Here is a 26,563-nt window from a genome sequence, read left to right as displayed (position 1 = left end):
ACAGAGAGAGAGGGGGGTCAGTGAGAGGGGAAAGAGAGAGAGACACTCAGAGATAGCAGCAGATGGACTGCTGCACAGCCTGCAACACACTCTTCCAAAGGAGAGACTGTGTGTGTGTGTGTGTGTGTGTGTAGGAGAATGGTTGTGAATTTGTGACGGTGTGTAGCAGCAAGCGTCTTTCGTGTCCTCTAGCAGGGACATACAGGATACACACAAGTGAACAGGAGACAGGAGAGTGAACACGTTTGCTCTTCACACTTGGGCTGTTTCCACAGGGCAGGTATACAAGCCCAGCAAACTATACTGCCTGTTATCAATGTACCTGACAGGAGTATCTCGATAGATGCCACAGACTGCAGCGGGACATTTGATCTTGCAGGAGAAGAAGAAGAGAATTGTGTCTTTATCAAAGGTCGAGGAGTCAGGAAAGTTCGGAGGGTGCCAGACAGTGTGATTCTCTATGGTGAAGATGAGTCTGGACCCTGTACAGGTGATGAGCGGACAGGTCAAAGAGCTCAAAGTTGCCCCTTCGTCCAACGGGGACAGCAGAGGATCATGGGAAGAGAAAGAAGTGTTTGATCAGGACCACTTGGGCCTCACCACCAAGCCAAAACCAGTAAGTCATGTACACATGTGACTGTCTGTGTCTGTTATAGAGATCTGGATGCAAAGACATTTACTGTCCTCCTCTCTTCTCATCTGTCCTTTTGCTGCTTTCCACAGCTTACTCTTTAGAGTCAGATGTTTACATCGCCCACGTGCAGCCTATAAAGTGTAGCTCATATATGGAGGTTGGGGGGGGGGGGGGTTTTGAGGTCAGAGAGTTTATTTAGTGTCAAACTCCTATTACACCCTTCTACCATATTAAGAATGGAATGGCAGACACATACAGTGAAGCATCCAAAAGCACAAGAAGAGTGTGAAAGTAAGTGATGAATGAGCTGCAGAGTCACAGAAAGAGTTTAGAGTTTTTTAGAGCGGTAATTCACTTTCTTCAGAAATCATTGATGACAATGCAATTCTGATTTTGTCCAATTAGTTATAGTTTTGCTCATAAAGATTATGATATCATGACTAAGGCTGCCTCCTCGGCCGTTTTGATCTCAGTCAACTGAGATTTCTTTAGTCGATTAGTCGTTTTTTTTATGCTGAATGATTTATTTCCAAGAAATTCATGAGCACATCTCTGGTAAACACCAGATTTAAAGTAGTGCTTTTGTTTGATTCTTTATGGAGAAACTCAGTTTTTACAGATCTGTCGATTAAATCAACTAACGGATTAGTCGACTAGTTAAGAATTTCTTTGGTTGAGGACATCATGTACTGTATAACACAGTCTGTATTTCAAAATAAGAGTATGAAACTAAACTCATAGCAGATTAATAAGACAATATAAATGATATATCTCACATGTAACTATCACTGCATGCCACTGCAGTGTTTTATAGAACAGATGTTCTTCAGTGAAAAGTGAATTAGAAGCTATAATTTTGTTTACTTTGATTTATATTGTGAACAACGTCACTAGGATCCCCAAACTGAGGTTTTCCTCCACCACTAGCAGGTCCAGAGTTTTGCCCTCCAGCAGGTTTGCTTCTGAGAGACTTCTGAGTAGTCAAAAATCCAGCTGGCAAAAAGTTAATATGAATCCAAGCTGAAGTAGACCCTCAGTGGCGGGGCTTAGTGCTGTTCATTGCATTGCAGGACGTCAAAATACTGTACAGGACACACCAGCCTTTCCAGGGAATCAGGGGACAGGGTGCTGAGCAGAATTATTATCATATATGTTTTTATATATAACAGGCGAGTGAGCAAGTGTTACAGGAAACGAGTGAGCAAAATACTGGTGAGCGAACTGAGTCACGGTGCTGGAGCTAAAAGTAGCTAGAAGCTGAGTAATCTCTGCTGCTCGAGGATTAGCGCGGCCGACCACAGTGGTGTATTTTCAGACTGTAAACATCCAGCACATGGCAGTGATATACTGCTTAACTATATCCATCTAAATATCACTGCTTTACATGGCTGTAATAAAGATGTATGGCCTAATGGAGAGCACAGTTACATCTCTGCTTTAGTGACAGCATTAGTGACTGCATGTGATTATTCATCAGAGGTAATGGACCACACAGATTATACAGTAGGGCTTTTTGCTCAAATGAAATTAGATGGTAATATGACAGTTATAACTGAGCAGAATAAAGGCTGTGATAACATCATTTTGTGTTCATTAGTATAAACTAAGTACAATAAATATCACCACATTAAACTTGATGTTTCTTAGCATGATACATACTGTATTTTTAAAGACACATCACAATAAAAATTACACTTTCCAAACCTTTGTACTGACTATCTCTTGCAAGATGCTAAATAAATATCCAAAAAGTGATTTTTCTTTATATTATTTTTACATAAAAAAAACCCTATTTCTCTTTTATACAAATGTGTTTCATTGTAGCCTCTTGGTGCAAGCAGATTAAATGGAACCATACATATTAACATACCGTAGATTTAATATTAATATTCTAGCAAAGACACATTTTGAATCGTGACTTTGTATTTACCTCGAAAAAGATTTATTTCTACAGTAATCTTAGAAGGTTTGATTGAGTCAAGTGACAACATTCACCTCATTAAGCATTTACAGTTATATATATTTTAATGGATAATAAGGGATAGCCTAATAATGGAAGGTGTTGCATTGTTTTAATGGGAGCTTTTACTCAACAGGAGTAATTGATAAAAAAAGAAAGGTCTTTTCATTTTAGTTTTAACATTTTAATTAATATTAAATGGCCAGGTCAATGTAATTAAGTAGCATTCCTATTAAATTAAAGCCATTTCTCATCTATACACTGAAGGTGACGACCAGGAAGGGAAAATGACTCAGGGGCTGTAGGTTAATGACAAAATAATAAATAGAATCAGTGGAAAGGAAAGAGCTGAGTATTGCTTTAAAAAAAACACAAGCGCAAAAGCATGAGGTGTTTATATGCTGCAAACGTTATCATGCACATAATTAACGAACATTGTGTAGGGCAACAGGTTATGTTCATAAAAAGTTGTGTACACTGTGTAGTATTTCTGTGTGTAAGCCGAGCCTGCATGCTATCACAGTTTAGCGGCAGGATATGGGGGAAGTTTACACTCTGCAACCCCAACCAAACTTGTTTTTCAAAGCAACATTTGCCAAACTAATTGTTTTCTGTCATGATTTTCCATGTATGCAAGATAACGTGAAGTGGGGTTAAACAACCAACTTATATTTTTCTTTATACTTAGCCTGCTAAGAATAACTATAGCTCTATAGCTGCAATACAAGAATTTGTTAATTGCCTTATCTCTTAATTTTACTGTAATGTTGCTTTACTTTGTCAGTCTTTTCAGTAATAAAACAACAGTTTTGTCATCCATCATGCACCAGTAGGTTCAACTGATTTGTCAGTGAAGGCCAGTAGCAATATTTATATTTATGAACATTTTTAAGGCTACATGAAATGGAAATATGAGGATGAAAGTATGTCTTAAACATACAAGGGGTACAAATACCTAGTAAAAATAGAAAATATTTATTTGCTGTGACCTATAAAAACACAACCCAATGTCACACCAAATCGTGTAATAGACCCGTCTGTCCACCAGAGGATAGCGTGTCAATGTCACGTTTTGCCTTGCAGACACATGAATATTACACGCCTGTATTAACGTGCAGTACCGGCAGGAGGTAACAAAGCCTCTCACTTAGGTTTAGGCAAGAAAACCCCTTTGTTAGGTTAAGGGAAAATGTCATGGTTGGGATTGAAATAAATACGTAAACTAAGTAAAAAACTTATGGAAACAACGTAACGTCAGTGCACATGGTCTCCTGGTAGAAAGGCCTGTGTTTGTTGGACCCATGCACCTCCCCTCCCATCCACCAGTGGTGGTCTTTCTAACTTTTTAAACTATAGCATGGAGCAAACGTCATGGACAAACGTCACCTGACAATACTTCACGTCACTTCATGCAGGCGTGTAATATTCATGCCATAAACTAAGATGCAGTTGGAATATAAACACAAACATGTGCAGAGTAAAGGAATTACATTGAGAATTAGCCATAGAGTGTTATCAAAATGACTCAAAATCCCTGACTTGTATTTGGTTTTAATATTTTCGACAATCCAGAACATTAACATTGCTGTTCCTGGCAGAGTGTCCAGCCACACTCCTGTTACCTTATCTGCCAAGGCCTGAACACACTGCATCATCACTGGCCTTTTACTAATCTATAAATATCACTGCTTCTCACCCCCACCACCCGTCACTCTCTGCTCACACATTCACCTCTTTATTTCCCCCACTGTTCCCCTCTGTTCTGTCAGGAAATCCCTCTCCACTTCTCCTCTTTTCACTCTCAGATGGACGGATGGGATGTCTCACAGATTCAGTTATATGTAATCCTAAACAATAGATGACTCACAGGATCTGGGTTATGCACAGACACCAGTCCTGCTGATCTGGCAGAGCTCTGGCAGGATGAAATATACAGTGGAAAGAAGAAGAGAGGAGGGGGAAGGTTCAACAACAATTTCCTTTTTCTGTGCTTTATGGTGCTGTAATACCTAAGTGCAGCATAAAATAAACACACGTGAATGTTTAGTCTTCGTTCCCAGCAGGTTTAATTATATTCAGTTGCCTTTGCTGTCGCAAAAATCAATAAGTAGAAGTTGATCACATGGGTTCCCGTACAGAAGAGCCTTATGATCGATGCATTCCCAGTGAGAGAGGGCAAGCTGTTAACACCACCAGTATCAAATCACAGCAAAGGCCTCTGGGATCAGCCTCAGACTGTGTGACATGTTATTCATAGAGCAAACTGAGTCTAATGGATAAGCCGCACAAAAAGGTCTTGTACACCAGCAAGGCCGTCTCCGAGCAGTACTCGGTAAAGAGACCCGTGTTTAACCAAACTACACATCGTGTCAGCATGTGTGGGATTGGATGTGAATGAAGCTCCGATGTAAAATGAATGAATCTCTGAATAAAAACAAACTGTCATTGTGCTAAGGTGACAGGGAGACGAGCCCGGAAGGTGGAGGGAGGCGTGTTTTTCGTAAGTATGTCCCATCATCATCATCATCATCATGTGAGGTCAAAGGTTGTGTCCATGGCTATCGTATGACCATCACCCGCTGCCTTTTCACCTTCTTTTAACCTCCTCTGTGACGGCTGTTGTTGTGCCTGCATGATCACGGAGACACCCCCCCCACTCTACTAACCAACAACCCGACCCGATGCATCGTCACGTGTGCTGTCATGTTGATTCATATCGTACTAGATAGTCACTGGTTGCTGGACTGAGCTAATGGACCAGAAAGCTCTAATTTACTGCAGCCACAGAGCGCTGTGGCTCTTTGATTTGTGTCCTCATGCTCCTGTGTTTTTTTTTCATTTTAATATTAGTTGCCATATTATATGCTCTGCTATATATGACGGCGTTTTAGGACTGTTGTAGGTGAAAAAAAAGTTAATATTCCAAGAAAAAAAACAGAATTTCCGAGATTAAAATTGTAAATTTACAAGAAAAAAACTTGGATATTCTCTGAAATTAAATTGGAAAATATAAGAGAAAAAACTCTCAAATTTACGAGAACATTTTTTAATATTCTCTGAAATTATAAAGTCATGAATTTGCGGGTAAAAAATATTTTTTTAATTTTCTGAGATTAACGTCACAAATTTAGCTGCAGTCTGAATTTTGTTGCGCCAAAAGTAGTGTAACGATAGCCTCCGAGCGGGTTGAAGGTCCTGAAAGATACTGTACATTTACACGTTTTCTTTCATGTTCTTTCTGTGTTATTTTCAGAATATAATGCTGACATTGGTATGCATCGTCTTTTATCCTCATGTTAGCTCTGTTGTTCGTTTTATTTTGCCAACGGGTTATCAGAAAATCCTGAAGATGGCCAAAGCGAATCAAAGGTCCTGAAAGATACATATACGTGTTTCCTATCATGTTCTTTCTGGGTTTTTTATTTTTATCAACATAAATATATTTTGCACTCGTCAGCTCACGTTACCACCGTGTTTAACGTGGTGACTGTGGTGTGACTTTCAACCAGGAGACTGCTGTCCCGTGTGAAACTAAAATTAACGTTGACGTTATTTTGTCACCTCAGTCTTTAGTCACGAGATTTGTCGGTATTGTCAGTCACATGAGTCGCGTGAGTCATTAGTGAGCGAAGTCAACATCAACCACGACAATTTCCTAACCCTACATGTACCTAAGTGGTTATGTTGCCTATACCTAACTTCCTGTGAAAATGGAAGTTTATTTTTAAAGGACAAAATATATAACAAGCATATATTGACACGCCGTCCCTGGTCCGTGTGGGGGGTACCCCATGTGTCGGTCTCTGATGCTGAAGGCCACTGACAAAGTGATGGTATTTGACGAGTTGAGAGCGAGAACGTGTTGGATTGCTGGGGTTGTAGCCTACACTTAAACTTGTTGTAACTCAATAAGGATATTTATAAAAAAAAAAAAGAAGAAAGACTGGCCGTGACAAGACCGGCCTACCGGGAAAATTCCCAAGCTTCCCGATGGCTAGCCCGCCACTGCCAGTCTTGCACTATTGAAGGTCTTGTGTGTTAATTTAGTTCTGTCCTGATTAATAGCAACCTTCACATGCACCCTGGGGAGAAGCTCTCTCTCTCTCTCTGGTGACAAAATAACACCACTAGTCTCATCAGTGTGTGGTACAAATTACCTTTACACACTGTGCCTGTGTTTGGATACATTGCTATATGAAGGCAAAGCATGCAGGAAGGTGATGTGTATGTTTGTGCGGCAAAAACTTAGTGTCATATACATAGTCAAATTGATTGAATCTAATGATAACATTCAAAACATATATGTGATCATCATCATACAAACCCGTTGCATGACTTTGCAGACAGTGTTATCATCTCAAATTTGACTTTAATCAGATTTAGATGTGGGTCAGGATTAATCCTGACAAAGTGATGAAGGTGTGTGTGCGTGTGTGTGTGTTAGTAGGTGACTTGTCAGCAGGCAGTGGTGTTGTGATGGAATAAGGCTAAATAGAGGGACAGTGAATCAGTGCCTCTGTCAGCTTGTGGCCTATTTACCAGCACACAGCGATCGGCGCATGAACACAAACATGCATGTGTTTTATTACCTCACTGCAAACACACAGACTGGCTGTGGACACATATTGACTCAGATGCATGCATTATTTATATTGCTGTAATGTGCTCTTGCCTTTTTGCATTGCACACATTTGTATTTTTCCAGTAGAGTATGGATGTTTGTACTAACAACACGGTACTACTAAGCAATAAAATAGTCGACATTATCTATATTATTAGATTCATCTTATAATTGGATTATTATAGGCAACATGCAGGATTTAGAGCCAAACAAAAGCACCATTCAACCACATATTTAGGCAAAGCTGTGTGCACTGGTACAACGACTTTACCGAGCAACATTATTGTACTTTAAATTGGTTAGTTTAAATCATCCCCCTCTGCCCCCTTGCCGCTTTCTTCCCACCACCCAGGCATCCTGAGTTCAGCTGCCCACTGTGGGCACTAATGCCTGCTGCCCTCATAAGAATGCTGCCCTCCCCTTTCAGACACTAGCACCCGATTGTAAACACACTCATTAGGCAACATGGGCCCACTGTGCCATCTAGTACTGTTCATAAGAGTTCATTAGAGTTTGGAATAGTCTTTGATAAGAATCACACACACTAATACATATTAGAATACCCTATCAGTTTTATGCAATATCATTTAACAACACAACCTCCTAAATGACTTGAGTTGACTCATGACACAGTCTCAACAAACACTGAACACGATGAACATAACAAAGGTAGGATTTGTTGTAGGAATAGCGTGTTGGGGAGCTAACCAGCTATAGATGTACCTACAAAATCAGCAACTATCAGTGTATAAACAGTGATTCTGAGGAACATTGGGGCGGAACAAGTCTGTTAATTGTGTCCACCAAACAGAAATTTGAGGGCAATGTAAATAATAAGTTGTCACTTGGCAACAGCTTGTGTTTAACTATGACCAAAACCAGTTGTTCTTAAATAGCAACTCTGAGTGGTGAGCACATTGTTTACAGTGTTTTGGAATTGCTAAAACACAATTTCTAAAACTAGGGCCCCTCTTTGTTGAAACTCTACAGTACATACAAAACCAAACACATACACAAAATACAAAATATCTTACATCTCTTGCTAAAGCAAACACTTTATTCAAAACTATATAAACTCTGCTAGCATTTTTGCATCACAACTTTACACACAAACATCAATTAAATAGCTTTTAATAGCTCTTTCCTCATGCCAACTGCACACCGACGTGCTGAGCATAAAACACTATTTAGAATCTTTGGCATTTTCATTTTTAGCATGCTGTGAATATGAACGCAAATGCAATGGGGAAACAAACACATTTGTTTATTCTCAGTATCAGAAACAAATACTTCCTCTACCTCTCTCTCAAAAAAAATTGGCCTCCATTGTTGTGCACATCAAAGAGCAAACCTGAATCCTATTTATAGTGTTCAACCTCTGATTTCTAAGTGATCTAATTGGTTACAGGTGTTTTCACAGGTGCATTCTGGGTACAGGTGATTGATAATCGAGCAACCAGCACACAGAGGCTTTTAGTTTTGAACGAGGTGTCTAATGTAGATGTGTAGTTATTTGCAAAAAGTGGGTTTTACAATTTCAAACTCGTAAAGCAGACAGTGTGCTTAGCATTAAGCATACCTGGTCAATAGATCGGCTACATCAGTTAGTGGTTTCAATAATTGTACAACAAGTACCAGTTCTTGTGTCTTGACAGTGTACTTGCTGCACTTTTTCTATTAAGGTATCAAATGTTTATTATTTATATATTTATTAATTGGGGTACATAATCTTCAATTCTTTATGCTTTTTTCTCTTTTAGTTATTTATTGTTAAAGGAGTTTCTCCAACTCAGTACGTTAAGCGATTTTAAGATATTGGTGGGAAGGTTTTGCAGTTTCTTCTTAAGTCAAGGGGAAGGTCCAAAGAAAATATTTTTGAAAACGTGAAACATGAGATTCATCAAGATTAAAAAAGGGAACAAACTTGTGTAAACTGTACTCAGTGTAGTTGTCGTTGCAGCTGTAGTGTATTGGGTTCTTGCTGGTTATGTGGCCAAACATACGTAGTCTTCTTACCCCATAATTAGAGATGACACCATGATGACAGATCTCCATTCATACAGTTTGTTGTGGTGTAACGGCATTACAACAGATAACAGGCATGGCAGTGAGTGAAATGAATCACGTGGTTTTGCATGTAGCCCAGCATGTATTGTGATGGGAAGAGCTCGAATAATTCCTTTAACTGCATCCAGATAAAGTTTTATGACCTGAGGTATCTTGTAAAAAAGTAACAGCCCTCGTATACGCATGCACGGGTAAGTATTTTTAGTAGGGTTTAGTTTGAGGGTCAAAGGTAAAAAAAGAAAAGGCCCATCCATCCTCTGACACCTTTCACCTCTCCTCCCTGTGTTCTCCAGTCATCGTCTCAATGGGTCATTACTGCTCGCTCATCCTCTCTCTTTTCTATTCCTCTTCTTCACACCATTTTCTACCTTGTCTCTTCTTTTTCTTCAGCCAAAGCCGGAGAACGCAGTGACCGTCGCCGTCTCTTCTCGGGTCTTGTTCCGGACCGAGCGGGAGCAGAAGGTGTTTGAGCAGAAAGGGGTGGAGGAGTACCTGAGGTTCCAAATCGAACATGAGACTGAACCCTTCGCCCCTGGACCCGCTTTCCCCTTCGTCAAGGTTAAAGTCACACAGACAACAGAGTCTGATCTGCAGACTTATCACTTTGACTGTTGTTCTATCCTGAGCTTCTTTTTAGCTGACATGTTGCTGTGTCCTGACAGGCTCTGGAGGCGGTGAACACTCGTCTGAGGGAGCTGTACCCGCAGAGTGAAGAACTGTTTGACATCGTTTTGGTGACGTACAACCACGCCCACGTAGGAATCCGGCTCATCAACACCATCAACCATCACAGTAAGTCTAGTTGTGGCTCCAGGCTTAGGAAACTGGTGCTCTATACCCAGCATCTTTTTCAGAGGTGAAAGCCTCACTATGTAGAATTTGAAGATTTACGAGTTTGGTGACCCTCAGTGGCATTATCAAATGATGCAATGTGGCAGGCAGAATAGTGGCTTTAAATAGCTTCCTGACATTGCGTAACAGCCCACTGATAGGTTAGTACGATATCAGATTTCATGCACCCACATGGACACCAGTTTGACAAGATCATTATCTCACTCTCCATGTAGCCAAACTGAAACTTAAAGAGGCAACAGTAACAGACTGGGTCTCTCTGTGGATACATTTTATGGAGATTGACTTTGGTCCAATAAATTGCAATGTTTTGTATTTAACTTCCAATGTGTTCGGGGCTTCCCACTAATGTCCAAGCCATAGACTGTATATAAGAAGTGGACGTAGTCACCATGACGTCACCCATTGGTTTGTGGACTGCCGTTTTGAAGCCCAGAGTTTGTCAATGTTGGCCATCGCCATATTGTTTTTTTGCAACCAGCGGGTGGAGCTAAGTACAACTGAACGCTGAATGAGACACTTTTAGGCGACCAAAATGTTATAATTAACATTCATGACCTGAAAAAACACTGTGAAAGGGTTAAAGTTCGAAGACGAAAACAAAAACAACTTCAAAACTGTAGCGACCTGTGAATCATAAAGTAGCCACACCCTAAAGCATCCCCTGCTTTATGGTCTATTTGACTCTAAATGGGACCATCATTTACTAAATGAACATCATGCTGTATTGAAGAAGACTTGAAACTATTGATTGAGACCATAAATTCATGTTTGCAATGTTTACTGCGGTAATAAATCAAGAGAGAAGTAGGCTCATTTTCTCATAGACTTCTATACAATCAGACTTCTTTTTGCAACCAGAGAAGTCGTCCCCTGCTGGCTGTTAGAAAGAATGCAAGTTTAAGGCACTTTGGCATTGGCTTCACTTTTCAAACCCAGAAGTTGTCCACTGTTCCAAGCCCAACAAATGTTGCACACAGTTCTGCAGTGTTGCATCTATTTTCTTGGGACTGGGATTAAACTGTTTCCTTATGCAGAAAAAAAAAAAAGTCAGGAGTACAAGATGTGAAGACATTGACAGAATGAGATAGGATACTGAAGCTGACACAAGCTCAGCTGAGAGACAAACAACAAAGTGTATGAACAGCTGATCCGTCCTAGGGAAATCTTAGACCCTGTGATGACGTCTTCCTCACAGACCACTTCCTGTCCAGCTCCTCAAATGTTTTCATGCCCTCAGGGCTTCAGGCCGGGGTGAGTTCAAGATTGCATCCTTCGGGATGTGAGAATAATCCGAGAGGCCCGAAACAAAAACAGGTCTGAGCGGAGCCACCAAAGCAACACGCGGCCTCCCAGATACTTCCATGTTAGATCTCTCTGAGGGGCCCGGCGAATTTCGACATCTGACCTTTCCTACAGAACAAAATGAAAACATGGCTTCTCTGATGTGGTAGAGATAAGGGTTTTGCTGGACATTATTCCTGCTGTGTCGGCCAGCGAATGTGACAGAGTAAAAAAAAAAAAATGATTGATGGCTTTTCACATTTGAAACTGGATGAGTGCGCCTCAGAGAAACATTCAAATACTAATTTATATCTCATCACCTGCTTACAACAGCTATTTTTTAACAGCTGCGGGATAAGGTTTAAAGTTTCTCCCCGTGCATTCGGATGACTGGGGACAACTGTGGCAGGCTGCGAATGACGAGCATAGGTGCCCTACAACTATTTCAAGGTTCAAGGTTTATTCATTGTCATTCTACAACACAGGGTTGCACCACGAAATGCGAGTTATAGTCCCTTTATGCTCCACAAGAAAAACCAAAACTACTTTTTCATGGTGGGGTACGGAGGATAAGTTCAGTTGTCGAAGCCTAAGCTGCTCTGTATCGCTTGCCAGAAGGCAGCAGAGTGGGCTGTTGCTGGTGTGGGTACTGTACTGTCTTTTAATGCTCAGTAGATGGGTACCAATGAAGTTCTCTGGTGGATTTGATCACCTGCTGCAGAGCCCTTCTGTCTTGAGCTGTGCACATCCCATGCCAATTTGTAATGTTTCCAGTCAGGATTCTTTCTATTGCTCCTCTGTTAAAGTTGACAAGAACTTGGCACAGTCTCCTTAATAAATACAGCCGTTTCTGAGCTTTCTTAAGCAGGGTGGAGATGTGAGATGAGATGACCATGTCAGGTTCTATGTGATGCTGACTCCCAGGAATTTAAAACTGTTATCTTCCTCATCCTCAGCTCCAATGATGTAGACAGGGGTGTGTGTCTTTGCCTCCTTATTTCTAAAATCAACCACCTATCCGAACTGACTAGGGTCTGTTTGTGAGGAAGTCCAATATCCCAACACGTTCTCATTCCCAGGGCGTCAAATACCAACGCTTTGTCACGACCGTCGGCGTGTGATACCGTCGCACAAGGAACCCTTTAGTGCCGGTATGCAACGATTTCCATTAACTACAATGTAAACCCTTCCGCAGCTACAGAAAAAGCTCAGAGAAAGTGCTGTGGTGACGTAGTTTAAAGAGCCACAGAGGGGAGGGGAGGTGTTCACAACGTTAAGCCACATTTTCACTGTACAAACGTATTTAAGCCCAACCATGTTGTTTTTTCCTAAACCTAACTATAGTGGGTTTGTTTCTTAATCCTAAGAAAGTGTTTTTGTTTAATTCACAACCATAACACAATTTTATTGCGACCGAAAAGTGATGCCGAGGGGTCTGACAAAGCGTCAGTATGTGACGAGTTGGAATGAGAATGTGTTGAATATCCAGTTACAGCGTGGTACTCAAGTCCAGAGTGCTAAGTTTGCAGTTTCAGGGGGGAGATTGTGTTGAATGCTGAGCTGAAATCAACAGACAACATTCTGATGTAGGTTGTTGTTGTTGTTGTTGTTGTTGTTAGCAGTGGAGGGCAGTGGAGACGGCATCCCCTGTCGATCTGTTGGCACTATAATAAAACTGGTAAGGGTCCAGGCTGGCTGGGATGTTTTTAATGTGCTGGAGAAGCAGTTTCTAAAAGCACTTCATCAGGATGGGGGTGAGCGCCACAGGGCGATCGTCATTTAGACTCAACACTGCAGATTTTTTAGGTGCAGGGACAATGGTGGCTGTCTTGAAGCAGGTGGGAACACTCTCCTGACACTGATATGTTATTTCATTCCCCTTCCTTTTATGTATACAACAGGAACGAAGGGGCAAGACGACTGGCAGGTCCTATAATGTGCTCAGCGTGCAGCAAATTGAGTTTTCATGAGATGACATGATCGTTCTCTATGGAAATCAAAAATTGGAACCACTACATGACCTCATATTATGCATATAATATGCATAACATCCCATATGGACGTGCATCTAGCTGGTATGAGTGCAAAGTGTTAAACTGCACAATGAAGCTGCTCATTCTTTGATGTGTCAGCAGCGTCTCTGCAGTCCTGCTGATTTCCTGCTTTCCTATTAGCATCTTTTAGATCTTCTGAACAAGCAAATAAATCATACAAAGATAGATGATATGAAAACATTTTTGCAAGGGGGAGAAAAAAAAGACATCAATGGTGAGGACATTTTCCATTGAGTGACTCCCACGCTCCAGTACTTATCTTAAAGGCAGGGGACGCTTGGGAGGTTTGAAATGATGAGGTACAGCATAGTGCCCATGTAGGGGCCAAACTCACCAGGGCCCGACTACAAAGCTGAATAAACCATTTAGGAAATCTGTAGAGGACAGTTGGTTCTTTGAACTCGGTTTCTTTCTGCTTTTCTTTAGTCTCCATCTCCATCTGCCTTCAGCCTGTTTGCGGGTCATATTGTATCCGTCTGTCTTACTTCTTTTAAAACTGCACTATACAACTTTGCACTTTTGTAAATCCAAATAAAATATATCTAAAGCATGAAAACCATCAGGATACAAGAGTTTACTGGTGCTGAGTTCACGTTTTTCCTCAGACGGTGGCTCGTGCTACAACCTACATCCAAAATTTGCCTCTGTATCATTAAATTGAATGTCAGCTGGGGAAAAGCTACCTGTTACCACTATGATGAAGGCTCAAAATGTTTGGTGAATGAAGCATGGTGTGCTGTCATGATGGATTAGCATTGGAACACACAGTGATCTGCACCTTGCAGTGTCTGCGTTCACAAAGTTAGAAAAAGGTACCCGATGTGCAAAACCACTTTTACATTATTTGTGGTATTTCAGTGTAATATCTGTCTCTAAAAATAAGAAAAGAAAAGAAAGGGCAAATGTCTCTGGTGATAACTTTAAATTTGATTTATCATACACTGTTTCACAGAGAAATTTCATTTGGGCAGGCAGTGTTTATTAGTACCAACAGGACACCCTTTGTTGTTGTCCACATTAGCATTTTCATAAAGACCTCTGCCCACACACCAAATCAGTAGGAAAATATCTCTTTGTCTTCATCCTCTTTCAGTTGGAAACTACAAAGCTGTGCTTCACAAACCAATATCCGACCAGGAGCGGGTAATTCTACCTGTCAACTCATGCAAACAGTAATTCCTGCACTGCTGCACGGATACGTTGACCCATCATATATTCATGATAGTAGCTTAAAGTTGTCTGACGAAGTGAACGTACAGCAAGAACAGCTTAATGATAACACTTGTAATGTGTGATCATCTATATTCACATTTAAAGTGAGTGTTTACAGAGAAAGCTAGGTGACAGGAAGTGACTTTCCTTTCCTGTTAGTTTCGTTTGGGGTTTTGAGTGTCGAAGGAAGGCAAAAAAAGATACGTAAAAAAAGACGTATGTTCAGTTTCACCTGTCAAAGATAGATTTACTAGTCATGATCAGTGCTACTCAGCATGTGAAAATAGTGGTATAATGTCTTGTGGCTTTGGAGAGAGCTTCGCCAAGTCTGAGAAAACCCTGGTGATGTCATAGTGATGTCATCAGGGTTACCTTGGCTTGGGCTTGGACAGTATGTGTTACAACAGCCTAGTTGCACTAAATGGCGTATGACTGACTCGGTAATCGCAAGTGTAGTCTGTACTGACTGCAATGTCAATGCATCCGCGTAAATAAGCTATGCTCAGAGCTAGTGACTTAGAATAAGGAGTGAGAAAACTGTTTATGGTGGGCAGGAAAGGTGGATGGGTCCAACAAACACAGGACTTTCAACCACGAGACCGGTGTTCATTTCCCAAAGTGTTGTTGAGTTATTTTGAAGTTACATATTTTACTTAGTGTACGTTATTTTAGGACCAAGATGTTTTTTCTAAACCTATTTAAGTGGTTTTGTTGCTTAAACCTAACTGCGGCCGTTACCATAGTTTTGTTGTTGTGTAAAAATGACACACGAAAAGGCTAAAATGCTACGCATCATGACGCACGGAATGTCCTTGAAATGTCGTGCTATTTATATGCCTTCCCATTAGATCGAATGGTTACAAACTGTGGTTGTGGATTTAAAAAAACAGGGGCGTTAACCAAGCAGGGAGGGTCTATTGAAACTATCCTATTGGTTGCAGTATGGGAAATGTAGGATCCAGCTGGTGTGGTGTGTGACCCATAATAAGTACTAAAAGTCTGGATATCTTGGCTTCTTCTGCATCGATTTTCAGCATTCTTTTATTAAATCTGTCTCTCACAAGTCCCTCATCTTTATGGATGTGCAATACTAAATTGCTTGAGTGCCCCTTTAATGTGGAAGAAGACAAGTTTCTTGCCTTAAATAAAATGCCTTAACCTTGCTGTCTTTCGCTTCATAATCAGCACATTAATCTCCCGCCCGCACTAACCTTCTTTTTTACTATGTCGCCATCTATCACAGGTGTCACCCACCTTTTATCATTCTATTATAACCCTCAACTCTTCTCAAACACATTTTATTACATCCCCATCCCAACATTAGTCTATTACTTTACACCAGTGGTCTCAAACTCAATTTACCTGGGGGCCGCTGGAGGCAGAGTCTGGGTGAGGCTGGGCCGCATCAGGTATTCCACAAAAAAAGCTTTGTTAAAAAAAAAACAATCTTCTCAAACGTCATTATTAACAGTTCTTTAACTTGAATGGGTTCTTCTGAACATGAACGGTTCTTCTGAACATGAACTGTCCTGAACATGAATGGAACATTGAAGAACATGAACGGTTCTTCTGAACATTGCCTCTATTGCGTCTCCCACTTTTCCTGAAATTGTCTGTGCTCGTCACCAACCTTTCTCTTCACTGCAGGCTTTGAAAAAGACATGATTGGGGCTGTGTGACAAGATATATATTCATTCCACTTGGTGTCACTCCGCAATAAAGTTGTGCCTGCTGTGTTTGTGTTGCTCTGCAATTACACCACCAAACCGCTAGTTGGCGGCGGCGTCTCTATGAGTTTCCTTCTTCTTCTTGTACTACAAACAGAAACTGAGGGAGTTGGAGCTAATAACTGTTGAACCACAGAACTTTTACTGACATTACTGGAACGCCGAAAAGAGAAAATATATCTGAGTGGATTTGTGTGAACAAACATTGAAAAGATGGAGGCAGAGAGAAGTAGAACTTGGTCCTGGCCGCTCAGCATCGCTGAGAGACTGGACCAATCACAGCTGTTGCGGTCTGCGTCGCCGCGACGTGTAGTTACATTTCTGGAGAGGTGCACGTCAGGCTACGGCGTCGATTCAACGCAGAAGTATAAATCAAGCTTTAATCAAGCTTATGCGATGTTACACGGGCGCCGCCATAGTTGTTGTGAAATGTTTCTCTGCTTGCATCAAGCCCGGCCGATTGCCCGTCCCCGGGAGCCATATACCCCGCTGTGATTGGTAGGTTCGTTCAGCTCGGGCTCGCGCAACAAAGGGACCTTCCACACACAACGCGGCAAAGTGCCATTCACATAAAACTCGCGGGCCGAGGGCGCCTGGTTAGCTCAGTTGGTAGAGCGGGCGCCCATGTAACAAGACTTGATCCTGACCGCGGCGGCCCGGGTTCGAATCCGGCCTGTGGCCTTTTCCGCATCCACTCTCTCTCTCCCCCCTTTCCAAGACTCTATCCACTGTCCTGTCAATAAAAATGAAAAAATGCCCCCAAAAAAAAAAACTTTATAAAAAAAAAAAATTTGCGGGCCGCACTAAAATTAACTTTCATATCAAGGTGGGGGCCACAAAATATCGTCTTGCGGGCCGCAATTGGCCCGCGGGCCGCGAGTTTGAGACCCCTGCTTTACACCCATGTGTCCTTTCTCATAAATCTCAGCTCATTTTACCTGAACAGCTCTCTGTAATCATGGATCCAACTACCTAATGTCAGTCTCCTCTCGTTCTCTACATACCGTCTCTCTGCTGCTCTTTGGATCAGTCCTCAGCAGCAAATTAAGGGACTGACTCAGCCAAAATGCAAGCAGACACTCCCACAGTCCCCTCTACCCCCTTCTAGAGAAGCTTTGGACCCTCTCCACCTTTTAAGTGTTTGTAAGTTTATCCTCTCACCATGTCCTGAACCCTTGTCTCCCCTTCACTTCACCCCCTGTGACTCCTGAAATTATGTATCATGAACTCCATGATAAAGTCAAAGCTACAGCTCCCAGCTGAAATAAGGATTTTTCTGTTTGGTTTGGTCTGTAAAAATACAAATAAATACTTTGTAATGGATCTGTAATGCTGCCAATGTACTGTTGACATTTAAGGATGTACTGAAACTTAAAACCTTGTTGCTGTTTGTTGCTCTCGTCCTCAGACTTGTTTATCGAGAGGTTTTGTATGACGGGCGGCAGCAGTCCTATCGGCTACCTGAAGGCCTGGCACACCAACCTCTACCTGTCTGCTGACGCTGACAAGGTCAGGGAAGCACTGTCTGAAGGTGAGCATGCACACACACAGATGAGGAAGTCTAGTTTTATGTGGCATCTGTTACTTTAGAATGAAAGATAATGATCTACAATACAGAAAAACTAAAAAGAAATATGACCGCAAGAAAACATTCAGTCTTAACATATTTTTTTTTTTTTTTGGATCACAATCACTTTAGAAAATGTAGTTACTGATCATGTTAATATTATCCGGGGCCCATATTTATCAGACTTGTAGGAATTACACTCTAAAGAGCCAATTTGGGAGTAAAAAAAAGTTCTTTACTACTGATCACATGATTGAAATGGAGCAAATATGATTAAAAACGTTTTTTGTTTTTTTTAACGGTCACTATATCCTGAGTATAGTGCATGAGACAAGTAATCTGAAAAAAATCATGTGCCTCTGTGTCCTCCGGTGTCCTCCGGTGTCCTCCGGTGCTCCTAATGGCATCTGCAAGATTTCACAAACCGGAGAAAAACAACCAATCAGAGCCGAGCTTGAGTCTGCCATCTCTGAGCAGCTGTCAATCACTCGCGAACTCCGATCAAACTGTCATAGGCAGCGCTGATCAAATATTAATCAATACTGTAATGCCTTTTTTAAGGTCTCCCGTCATGGGCTAGAAGTCTAGTTTTCTCTCAGAACACTTGAATTACAATATGCTGAAAGGTTATTATGGGATTTTTGCCCAATGATGCCAAAAACATTCTGCCTACTGAAGCTTTAACCACCTGGAGATTTCTAAGAAATGGATAAATTGCTTTTATTCCTAAATTTGTAAGTATATAGGAGTAAATGCTTCGTCCACTCAAATCAGACAAAGGCTCTAAAACATATAAAGGACGCCATGAACCAGTTACTTTAAGAAAACAAAAGAAATATCGTCAACAAAAATAACTGTAGCCCACTCAAAGTTCAAATAAAGTAGACAGATCCCGGTTTAAAGAACAAAAGACAGGGAAGTCGCTGGGCCAGCCGTGCACTTCCACCACCCTCAACCAATTGAGCGGAAAAAAACCACAACAGACACTGACGTCTCCTGAACTGTGCTGCCTACGTGTGTGTGTCTGTCTCGTGACACACAGTTCCCCCGTCTTTTCCTTCTCCCTGATTAGCTATCAGTCTCAGCTGTGCTCCACTCCTGGAGAAAAGAAAGGCAGGTAGAGGGGAGGGGAGGGAGAGAGAGGAGAGACGACAATACACACCCACATGCAGGGTCAACACGTAACAGTGAAAGTGAAGGATTTTTACTTTCATCCAGTCCATTTATATACACTTTACATTACAGCTGATCATTTATTAAAGCTGCAGTAATGCTGTAGAGTATTTCCTACCTTCCAGTCACCCACAGCCTTTCAACTTGCTTCAGATAGGGAATCCACCATGCCTTATAGTTTTATATAATTATACGTCCAGTTGTGAGGGCAGAAGGATTTAAAATTCTGGAAAGTGCTTGGCAGTTGGAATAAAACATGAAAAACTCCCGTACTGCCTTTAAACTTCACTTTAAATGGAGAAAAAAAAAGTATGATGCTATTAAATTCTTGCTGCAAGCACACCTTCTGGATTCTTTCTGTCCTGTTTGAGTAGCAGTGACTGACAAGCTGCAGTCATTACCATAAAGCAGCATATTGATGATTCCCCCTTTTTGTGTTTCCTTGATGGATTCCCGCATGTCACGGCACATCAAGGCAACACCAGCAGGCTGTAACATCCCATTAGCTCTGGCTGTGGCTCTGAATGAGTATCAATACTTGAAAAGATGGACCGGCTCTCTGCCAAAGAAACACACGATGTTACAGTAATAAGCTCTGCTGACAAGGAGCTGGAAACAGACTCCATTGATGTGAAATTTAACGGACTTGAGGTGACAACCGCTTCTGAAGGTTTAAATTTGTTCAGAGCGGCACATTTCATGCTGCATTATTACTGCTGTCAAAAAAGGGAAGAGCAAATACTGACATAGAGCTGACAAAATAGGGTTGGAAACTAAATGAAAAATCCTGCAAAGCAAATCCAGAATGAAGGATGAAACCTGTTTCAAACTAATTGAAAAACAAGATTTGTATGACACAAAAGGTTTTTGTTTTTCGAAATCTTGATTTTGTAGTAATGAGAAGCAGAAAACAGCACATGGTATCTACGTGTCACAGTCTATAGAGGGCTGAGGGGAAATGAACTGGAGTGCTGATTGATCACAGCGTGACCACATACCTCTCAAGGTGACTTCTTCATGTGACTTACACGCTTCGTGTCACTAATGCAGTGACTCAGTAGGAAGCACACACGCAATTCATGTCCTTGACATTTTACTTGATAGGTCTTAATTAGCTGTGAAGCCATTTGTTAATACTTTCTGTGAGCTGGAGGCCATTACCAGTATCTGTTCTGAGAGCGTTTTTTACTGTAATAGCTCTACAGCTGTCCCTGATTTCTAGCAGGAGATGAAGTGATGAAGTGAAGTGAAAGCTAGTTTTACTGTATCTTAACAGTTTCTGTTCACTTGATTCTGATCCAGCCAGCATGTGACTGTCTGCAGGTATCAAAACATTAATAATTTAAAGTGAAGTGAAGTGATATGTATGGATTTACCTTAGCAAGAAATGTTTCTGTTTACCTGATCCTGATGCAACAAATATGTCACAGTCACATGACGTATCAAAGTATCTATTTGATTTATTTAAAGTAAAGTGAAGTGAAATATATGGTGATATGTAAAAGCTGTTTTACCTTATGCTGCATTCACATGGAATCAGGCAGACGGACGGTAGATGGCAAAACAGATATTATGTTAGTGGATGAGAGCAGTACAATAAAATTATGAGAGGATACTGGCAAGGGTAATAGTAGATGGCATTGCCGTCCAAAGTAAAAATATTTAAATGTCCCATATTGTAAACAGTGAGATTTTCATGTCTTTTATATTATAAAGCAGGTTTAAGTGCTATATATATACTGTTAAACTATCAAAACGCTCAATATATGGAGAAACACACACGTATTCAGAAATTGTGCGTTTGAAACAAGCCGTTAGGATTTCTGTCCATTTGTGATGTCACAAATATACAATATTTAGACCATTGTACGGTTTTAAACGTAAACATTCTAAATGTGTCCCAGTTTATTTCCTGTTTCATTGTATGTTAATAACATCAGCTGACAGGTGGTAAACATGGACCCAAACTGTTGCCTAGCAACGCAATTATGTTGCAATTCCCTTAAAATGCACTAAAACAGAGCGTTTCAGACAGAGGGTAAATACAGGTATATTCAGGCAGACAGCATGAGGAAAATAAAGTTTTTTTTGAACATTAAAACATGTAAACATGTTCTAGTAGAAACACAAAATACAAGTATGAACCTGAAAATGAGCACGATATGGGACCTTTAAAGTAAAGTGAAGTGAAATATATTGTGATATGTAAAAGCTGTTTTACCTTATGCTGCATTCACATGGAATCAGGCAGACGGTAGATGGCGAACCAGATATTATGTTAGTGGTTGAGAGCAAGACGATTAAATTAGGTGAGGCCAGCAGAGAATACCGGCAACGGTACTAGTAGACGGCATTACCGTCCAAAGTTAAAATATTAACTTTTTTTGCTGTCCTCCGCGACGGAATTTACAACCGGATGTGACGTAACTCACAAGGAGAGAGTTGTTTAAGTTTGCGATAGAATATTAAGAGAAAGCTGCATTTTATAGCTACATACACTACTTGAATAATTACATGAAATAAAATAATAATTCTTACAACAATACGACATCACCATAGCAACATATCATCATGTGTGTTTCGCTTTGCCGTCCTGCCATTCCGTCATACTATCTGATTGTTTTTCCTGTGCCGTCCAGAATGCGTTGTTGTCCGTCTGTCTGATTTCATGTGAATGCAGCATTAGCAAGTAATGTCTCATGTTCACTTGATTCTTATCAAACCAGCATGTGATTGTCAGTATTCAAGGTGGTATCATTTAAAGTGAGTACAGTAAAGTGAAGTGGAGTGAAGTAAAGAACTGATGTGAAATAAAGTGAAGACTGTCCAACCACCACTGCTTTCAACAAATCTACCGTTCAACCTGTTCTTATTGATGTCTCCGTCTGTGTTTATGTTCAGGCATCGCAGCGGCCACCATGTTCATGACAGAGAATCTGACAGAGGTGTCTGAGTCCCAGCTGAGGGTGGCGTTCGATGGTGACGCTGTCCTCTTCTCCGATGAATCTGAGCGCATCTTCAAGGCACACGGGCTGGACAAGTTCTTCGAACACGAAAGGGACAACGAGGACACACTACTGGATCATGTGAGTAGTTTTCACTGTTTTGGACATTTTCTCTTCAACATAATGTGTTGACAACATGAATATATCCTATTAATTTACGTGTGAAATAATCATAGATTGAATCAGTACAGATTGCATTTCACTCAGGATTGGTGAGGTTTATTTTTTTTGTCATTTGTAATTAAAATGAAAGCTTCAAAACCCCTTATCTCCATTGTAGCGTTACTTTGCTATTTCCGTGCAGGACCTAATCACCTGTAAATGATTATGCAGATGTTCTCGATATAAAACACATTTCATTAACTGATAATTCTATGAATAAATTATGCAAAATTATATGATAAATGGTTTCAAAAAGCATCGGGAATCAGACTGACAGTTGGTGCATCGTTCTGTCAGACAGACAGCAATTATGAAATTAGTTTTGAGCTCTGCAGGCTTAAAAACAAATGGTGCTAAATTGGTGCTAATTCAATAGAGCTCAACAGTGGGTTGCCCACTTTTTGAACAGCTCTTTGTCGCCGGTCGGTCATGTAGCGTGAAAACCACAACAACTAAAGACGATTAAAGACGATTAAAGACTCCCGATTACGAGACAGCGAGTTTTGTAGTGAGATCTGACAACTTTGAAAGTCGTGCAGGGTGAACTTCTTCTTAATGATGCAAGGGAACACACAATCTCATCAGCTCTGCTTTATCATAACAACTTTCTTCCTGTGTGGCAGGGTCCCCTGAAGGGCTTCCTGGAGGCACTGGGGAAGCTACAGAAAAAGTTTTACGCTAAAGGCCAGCGCCTGGACTGTCCCATCCGAACATACTTGGTCACAGCTCGCAGCGCAGCCAGCTCCGGGATCCGGGCGCTGAAGACGCTCCGGGCCTGGGGCTTGGAGATCGACGAGGCCTTGTTCCTCGCAGGGGCGCCGAAGGGCCCCATGCTGGAGAAGATCAGGCCGCACATCTACTTTGACGATCAGATGTTTCACGTGGAGGGCGCGGCGGAGATGGGCACCGTTGCAGCTCACGTGCCCTACGGCGTTGCACAGAAAAATAACCCCAAACAGAACCCCAGCGTGAGGAAGTAGTAAGCAGGACTGGACAGGACGGGAGGACGGGACGGAGAAACAGAAGAGCAAAGTGAAGCTGAGGGTTTCAGATGAACTTGTACTGAATCGTATGTGGAAATGCATCATTTCCATGATATAGCAATTGTATTGTAAGTTTGTTTATTCACAATGTAAACAGTTAAATGCCATCAAGTTAGGAGTTAGAGGCCTGGGTAGAGGTCAAGTAGAGGTCTGGGAATAACCTCAGCGTTACATTTCAATGCCTCAATCTACCCAATACTCATGTGTTTTGTCAAATCTCGCTTTACTGTATATGGGAAATTCGAAGGTGCTTGATTGCCATGGTGACCTGCTATTTCTGTCATTACTAGTCTTCATAAAAAAGACGCCTCTTCAGTCAATGCTGGAGGATACCGAATGAATGACTTCACTGATATTTACATAACTTAAAGGACCAGTGTGTAACAATTAGGGGGATCTATTGGCAGAAATGGAATATAATATTAATAAGTATGTTTTCTTTAGTGTATAATCACCTGATAATAAGAGTCATTGTGTTTTGGTTACCTTAGAATGAGCCGTTTATATCTACATAGGGAGCGGGTCCTCTTCACGGAGTCCGCCATGTTACACCGCCATGTTGCTAGAGTAGCCTAGAACGGACAAACCAAACTCTGTTAACTTTTCCTGCTTGGGTCGGAGTCGATAACGTTACCCGCTCCCGTCGCCGCCACTCTCTCTCTTGCTTCACCACTCACTTCCCACATACACACACACACACTCTCTAAACCCTGGCCCTGCTCCAGATGGCTCTAGAGAGGGACATTCACGTTTTTCGCGTCCACCACCGTAGCTCTGCAACACGCTTGGCACACGGGAGAGGCTTCAGTTGTTTGCAATCTCCTCATCTCACAACTAGATACCGCCAGATCCTACACACTGGACCTTTAAGTAAAGCACACAGACACTACACTGTATGTCGGCAATAAACGATCCACAAGCACGATGCAGAGATATTATAAGTAGGACTGTCAATTGATTCAAATATTGAATCGCAAATTAATCGCACATTGTTTATCTGTTCAAAATCTACCTTAAAGGGAGATTTTTTCAAGTATTTAATACTAAAATATGCCTGCTTTATGCAAATGTATGTATATATTTATTAGACAGCAAATTAGTGGCGTTAAAATGAATTTGCGTTAACGTGTAACCGTTGTTATTATTATCGTATTTACTTTGACAGCCCTAATTATAAGGTTAAAAGTTATACTGTAGCACAAGAGTCATAATTTAAAGTTAACGCATCGATCATTTTTTACAGAGTTTGACTTCAACAGAATGTAAAAGTTTGTTTGCAACTATACAAAATGTGTTGCATATTACTGGAGATAGCACTTCATGTACAACTGTGTTAGTCCAACACAAATATAGAAAGCCATAAGTTTCAGTTGGTGCCTTAGTTTCAATGAAGACACTATTTCTAATAAGTGGTCTGTCCAACAATTTGGTCCAGAGTGAAGTATCTCGACAATTGTTGGATCGATTGCCACAAAATAAAACTCCAACGGCCAACCATCGGCCTGGTGTGTCAGCCTCAGCTGCACACAGCACCATTAGCATGTTAAAGTTTCTCCTCTTAGCATGTAAAATGTATTTCATATTACCGAAGAAAGTGTATTATTTAATTATTCTGTTAGTCCAAAACAAATATATACAGTCATAAGTTTCAGTGGGTGCCTTTAGTTTCAATGAAGACAATAGGGTTGAAATGGAAATAAGGAACAGGAGGGGGGTTGGACTATATGACCTTAGCCTGCGGAGTTCTGACTACTGTGGACCTATAACAGATATTTGATTATTGCAGAATGCTCATTTTGTCCAAAGCGACAGGTCTTATACCTGCATTAGACCTTCAGTAGCAGACTTATCTAAACATATAACATAAAAAAATGCCATTATAAATACATAATCACATTTACCAGACATGTTTTGTGACAAGCCAACATGCAAATCTTAATTTGATCAGTTTTTGTATGTGTGAGTGATAGGAATATGTGTGTAACAGATTATCATTCAAGAGTTTCCTTTGGACTGTGTGAACCAGCAGTTTAACATATATTATTTTCTCAGTTATTAGAATAAAACAGAACTGTATTTTCCCATTCCCTTCTGTATTTCTGTAATCTCTTTTCTTTTTATTTTTAATCTCGCGCCGCTGTCAGGCGTATCGTAGCAATGCTGTCATTAGTCACGACCAAATGAGATAGACAGGCTGAGGGATGACAGATCAGGAGGGATTCTGTCTATCTCATACAAATCACCCTGTCTTAATTATTTAAGATTTGGCATTATTCCTGCGTATGGCACAACAACAGATTATTTGATGCTTGACAAACATAGCGGAGGCAGTAATATACACTCTGTGTCCATGTTGGTGCCATCTTAACCTGAAAACTGAAGACTGTTGAGGAAGTGTTCACAGTTATGACTCTAATTACGAACTAACTAGTTGAAGAAATTCCCTCAAGGCACTCCTTGTGTTCATTAGAATGGGTCGGACGTGAGGTCACAGTGACCTTGACCTTTGATCCCCAAAATCAGTTCAACCTTGAGTCCAAGTGGATGTTTGTGCCAAATTTGAAGAAATTCCCTCCAGGCGTTCCTGAGATATCATGTTCATGAGAATGGTACTGACTGACAACCCAAAGACATAATGCCTCTGTCCATGGCATAAAAAGTCATACTACAGTATGTCATAAGAAATGTCTTAAAACATATCACAGTATAAAGATGGAGCGCATTCAACTTCAACTTTATTTTTGTCCCCAGAGGGCAATTGTTTTTTACAGCAAGGCATATTACATTACATTTAAAGACATTCGGGTCTTAGCCTGGACCTCAGTAAGGGAAATCAAACTTTTTTGGATAAACAACCTCTATTTTGATGCTTTTTTTTATGAACTCTAGCACCTTATTTACATTCAAAGTACATGTACATGTCTTAATCATTGAAAAATGTAAACATGTACCACAAAAACCAACACATTCTCACTCCCAACTCGTCAAATACCGCCTCTTGGTCCGTGCCCCTCGGCATCGGAGTTTGGCCATTTGATCGGAGTTTACGAGTGATTGACAGCTGCTCAGAGACGGCAGGCTCCAGCTCATGCACTACTGTCAGGATATAGTGACTGTTTCATAAAAATTGTTTTAATCATATTTGTTCCAACTTGTCTACTTCAGCTTTAAGCCCAGGATAGACAGATTAAAGTTGAGTGAA

At 40.9% G+C, this 26,563-nt stretch overlaps 1 protein-coding gene across 2 annotated transcripts; it reads left to right on the top strand.

Annotated features, from left to right (window-relative positions):
* LOC141754633 (cytosolic 5'-nucleotidase 1A-like) lies at positions 1 to 25,448 on the top strand. 2 transcript variants are annotated; one of them, XM_074613858.1, is made up of 7 exons: positions 1 to 616; positions 5,050 to 5,094; positions 9,673 to 9,840; positions 9,945 to 10,074; positions 17,820 to 17,942; positions 22,053 to 22,237; positions 22,942 to 25,448. In XM_074613858.1, exons 1-7 carry the CDS (start codon positions 461 to 463, stop codon positions 23,296 to 23,298), a joined length of 1,164 nt encoding a protein of 387 aa, XP_074469959.1. In that variant the 5' UTR covers positions 1 to 460; the 3' UTR covers positions 23,299 to 25,448. The 2 variants fall into 2 exon arrangements, with proteins under 2 accessions (XP_074469959.1, XP_074469960.1); XM_074613859.1 differs by lacking the exon at positions 5,050 to 5,094.
* Positions 25,449 to 26,563: the final 1,115 nt, after the last annotated feature.

This window comes from Sebastes fasciatus, chromosome 17 (assembly GCF_043250625.1).
Source record: "Sebastes fasciatus isolate fSebFas1 chromosome 17, fSebFas1.pri, whole genome shotgun sequence".
In the NCBI taxonomy this organism is placed as follows: Eukaryota; Metazoa; Chordata; class Actinopteri; order Perciformes; family Sebastidae; genus Sebastes; species Sebastes fasciatus.
The sequence above is the reverse complement of the archived record's forward strand: the minus strand, read 5'-3'. Positions and strand labels throughout refer to the sequence as shown.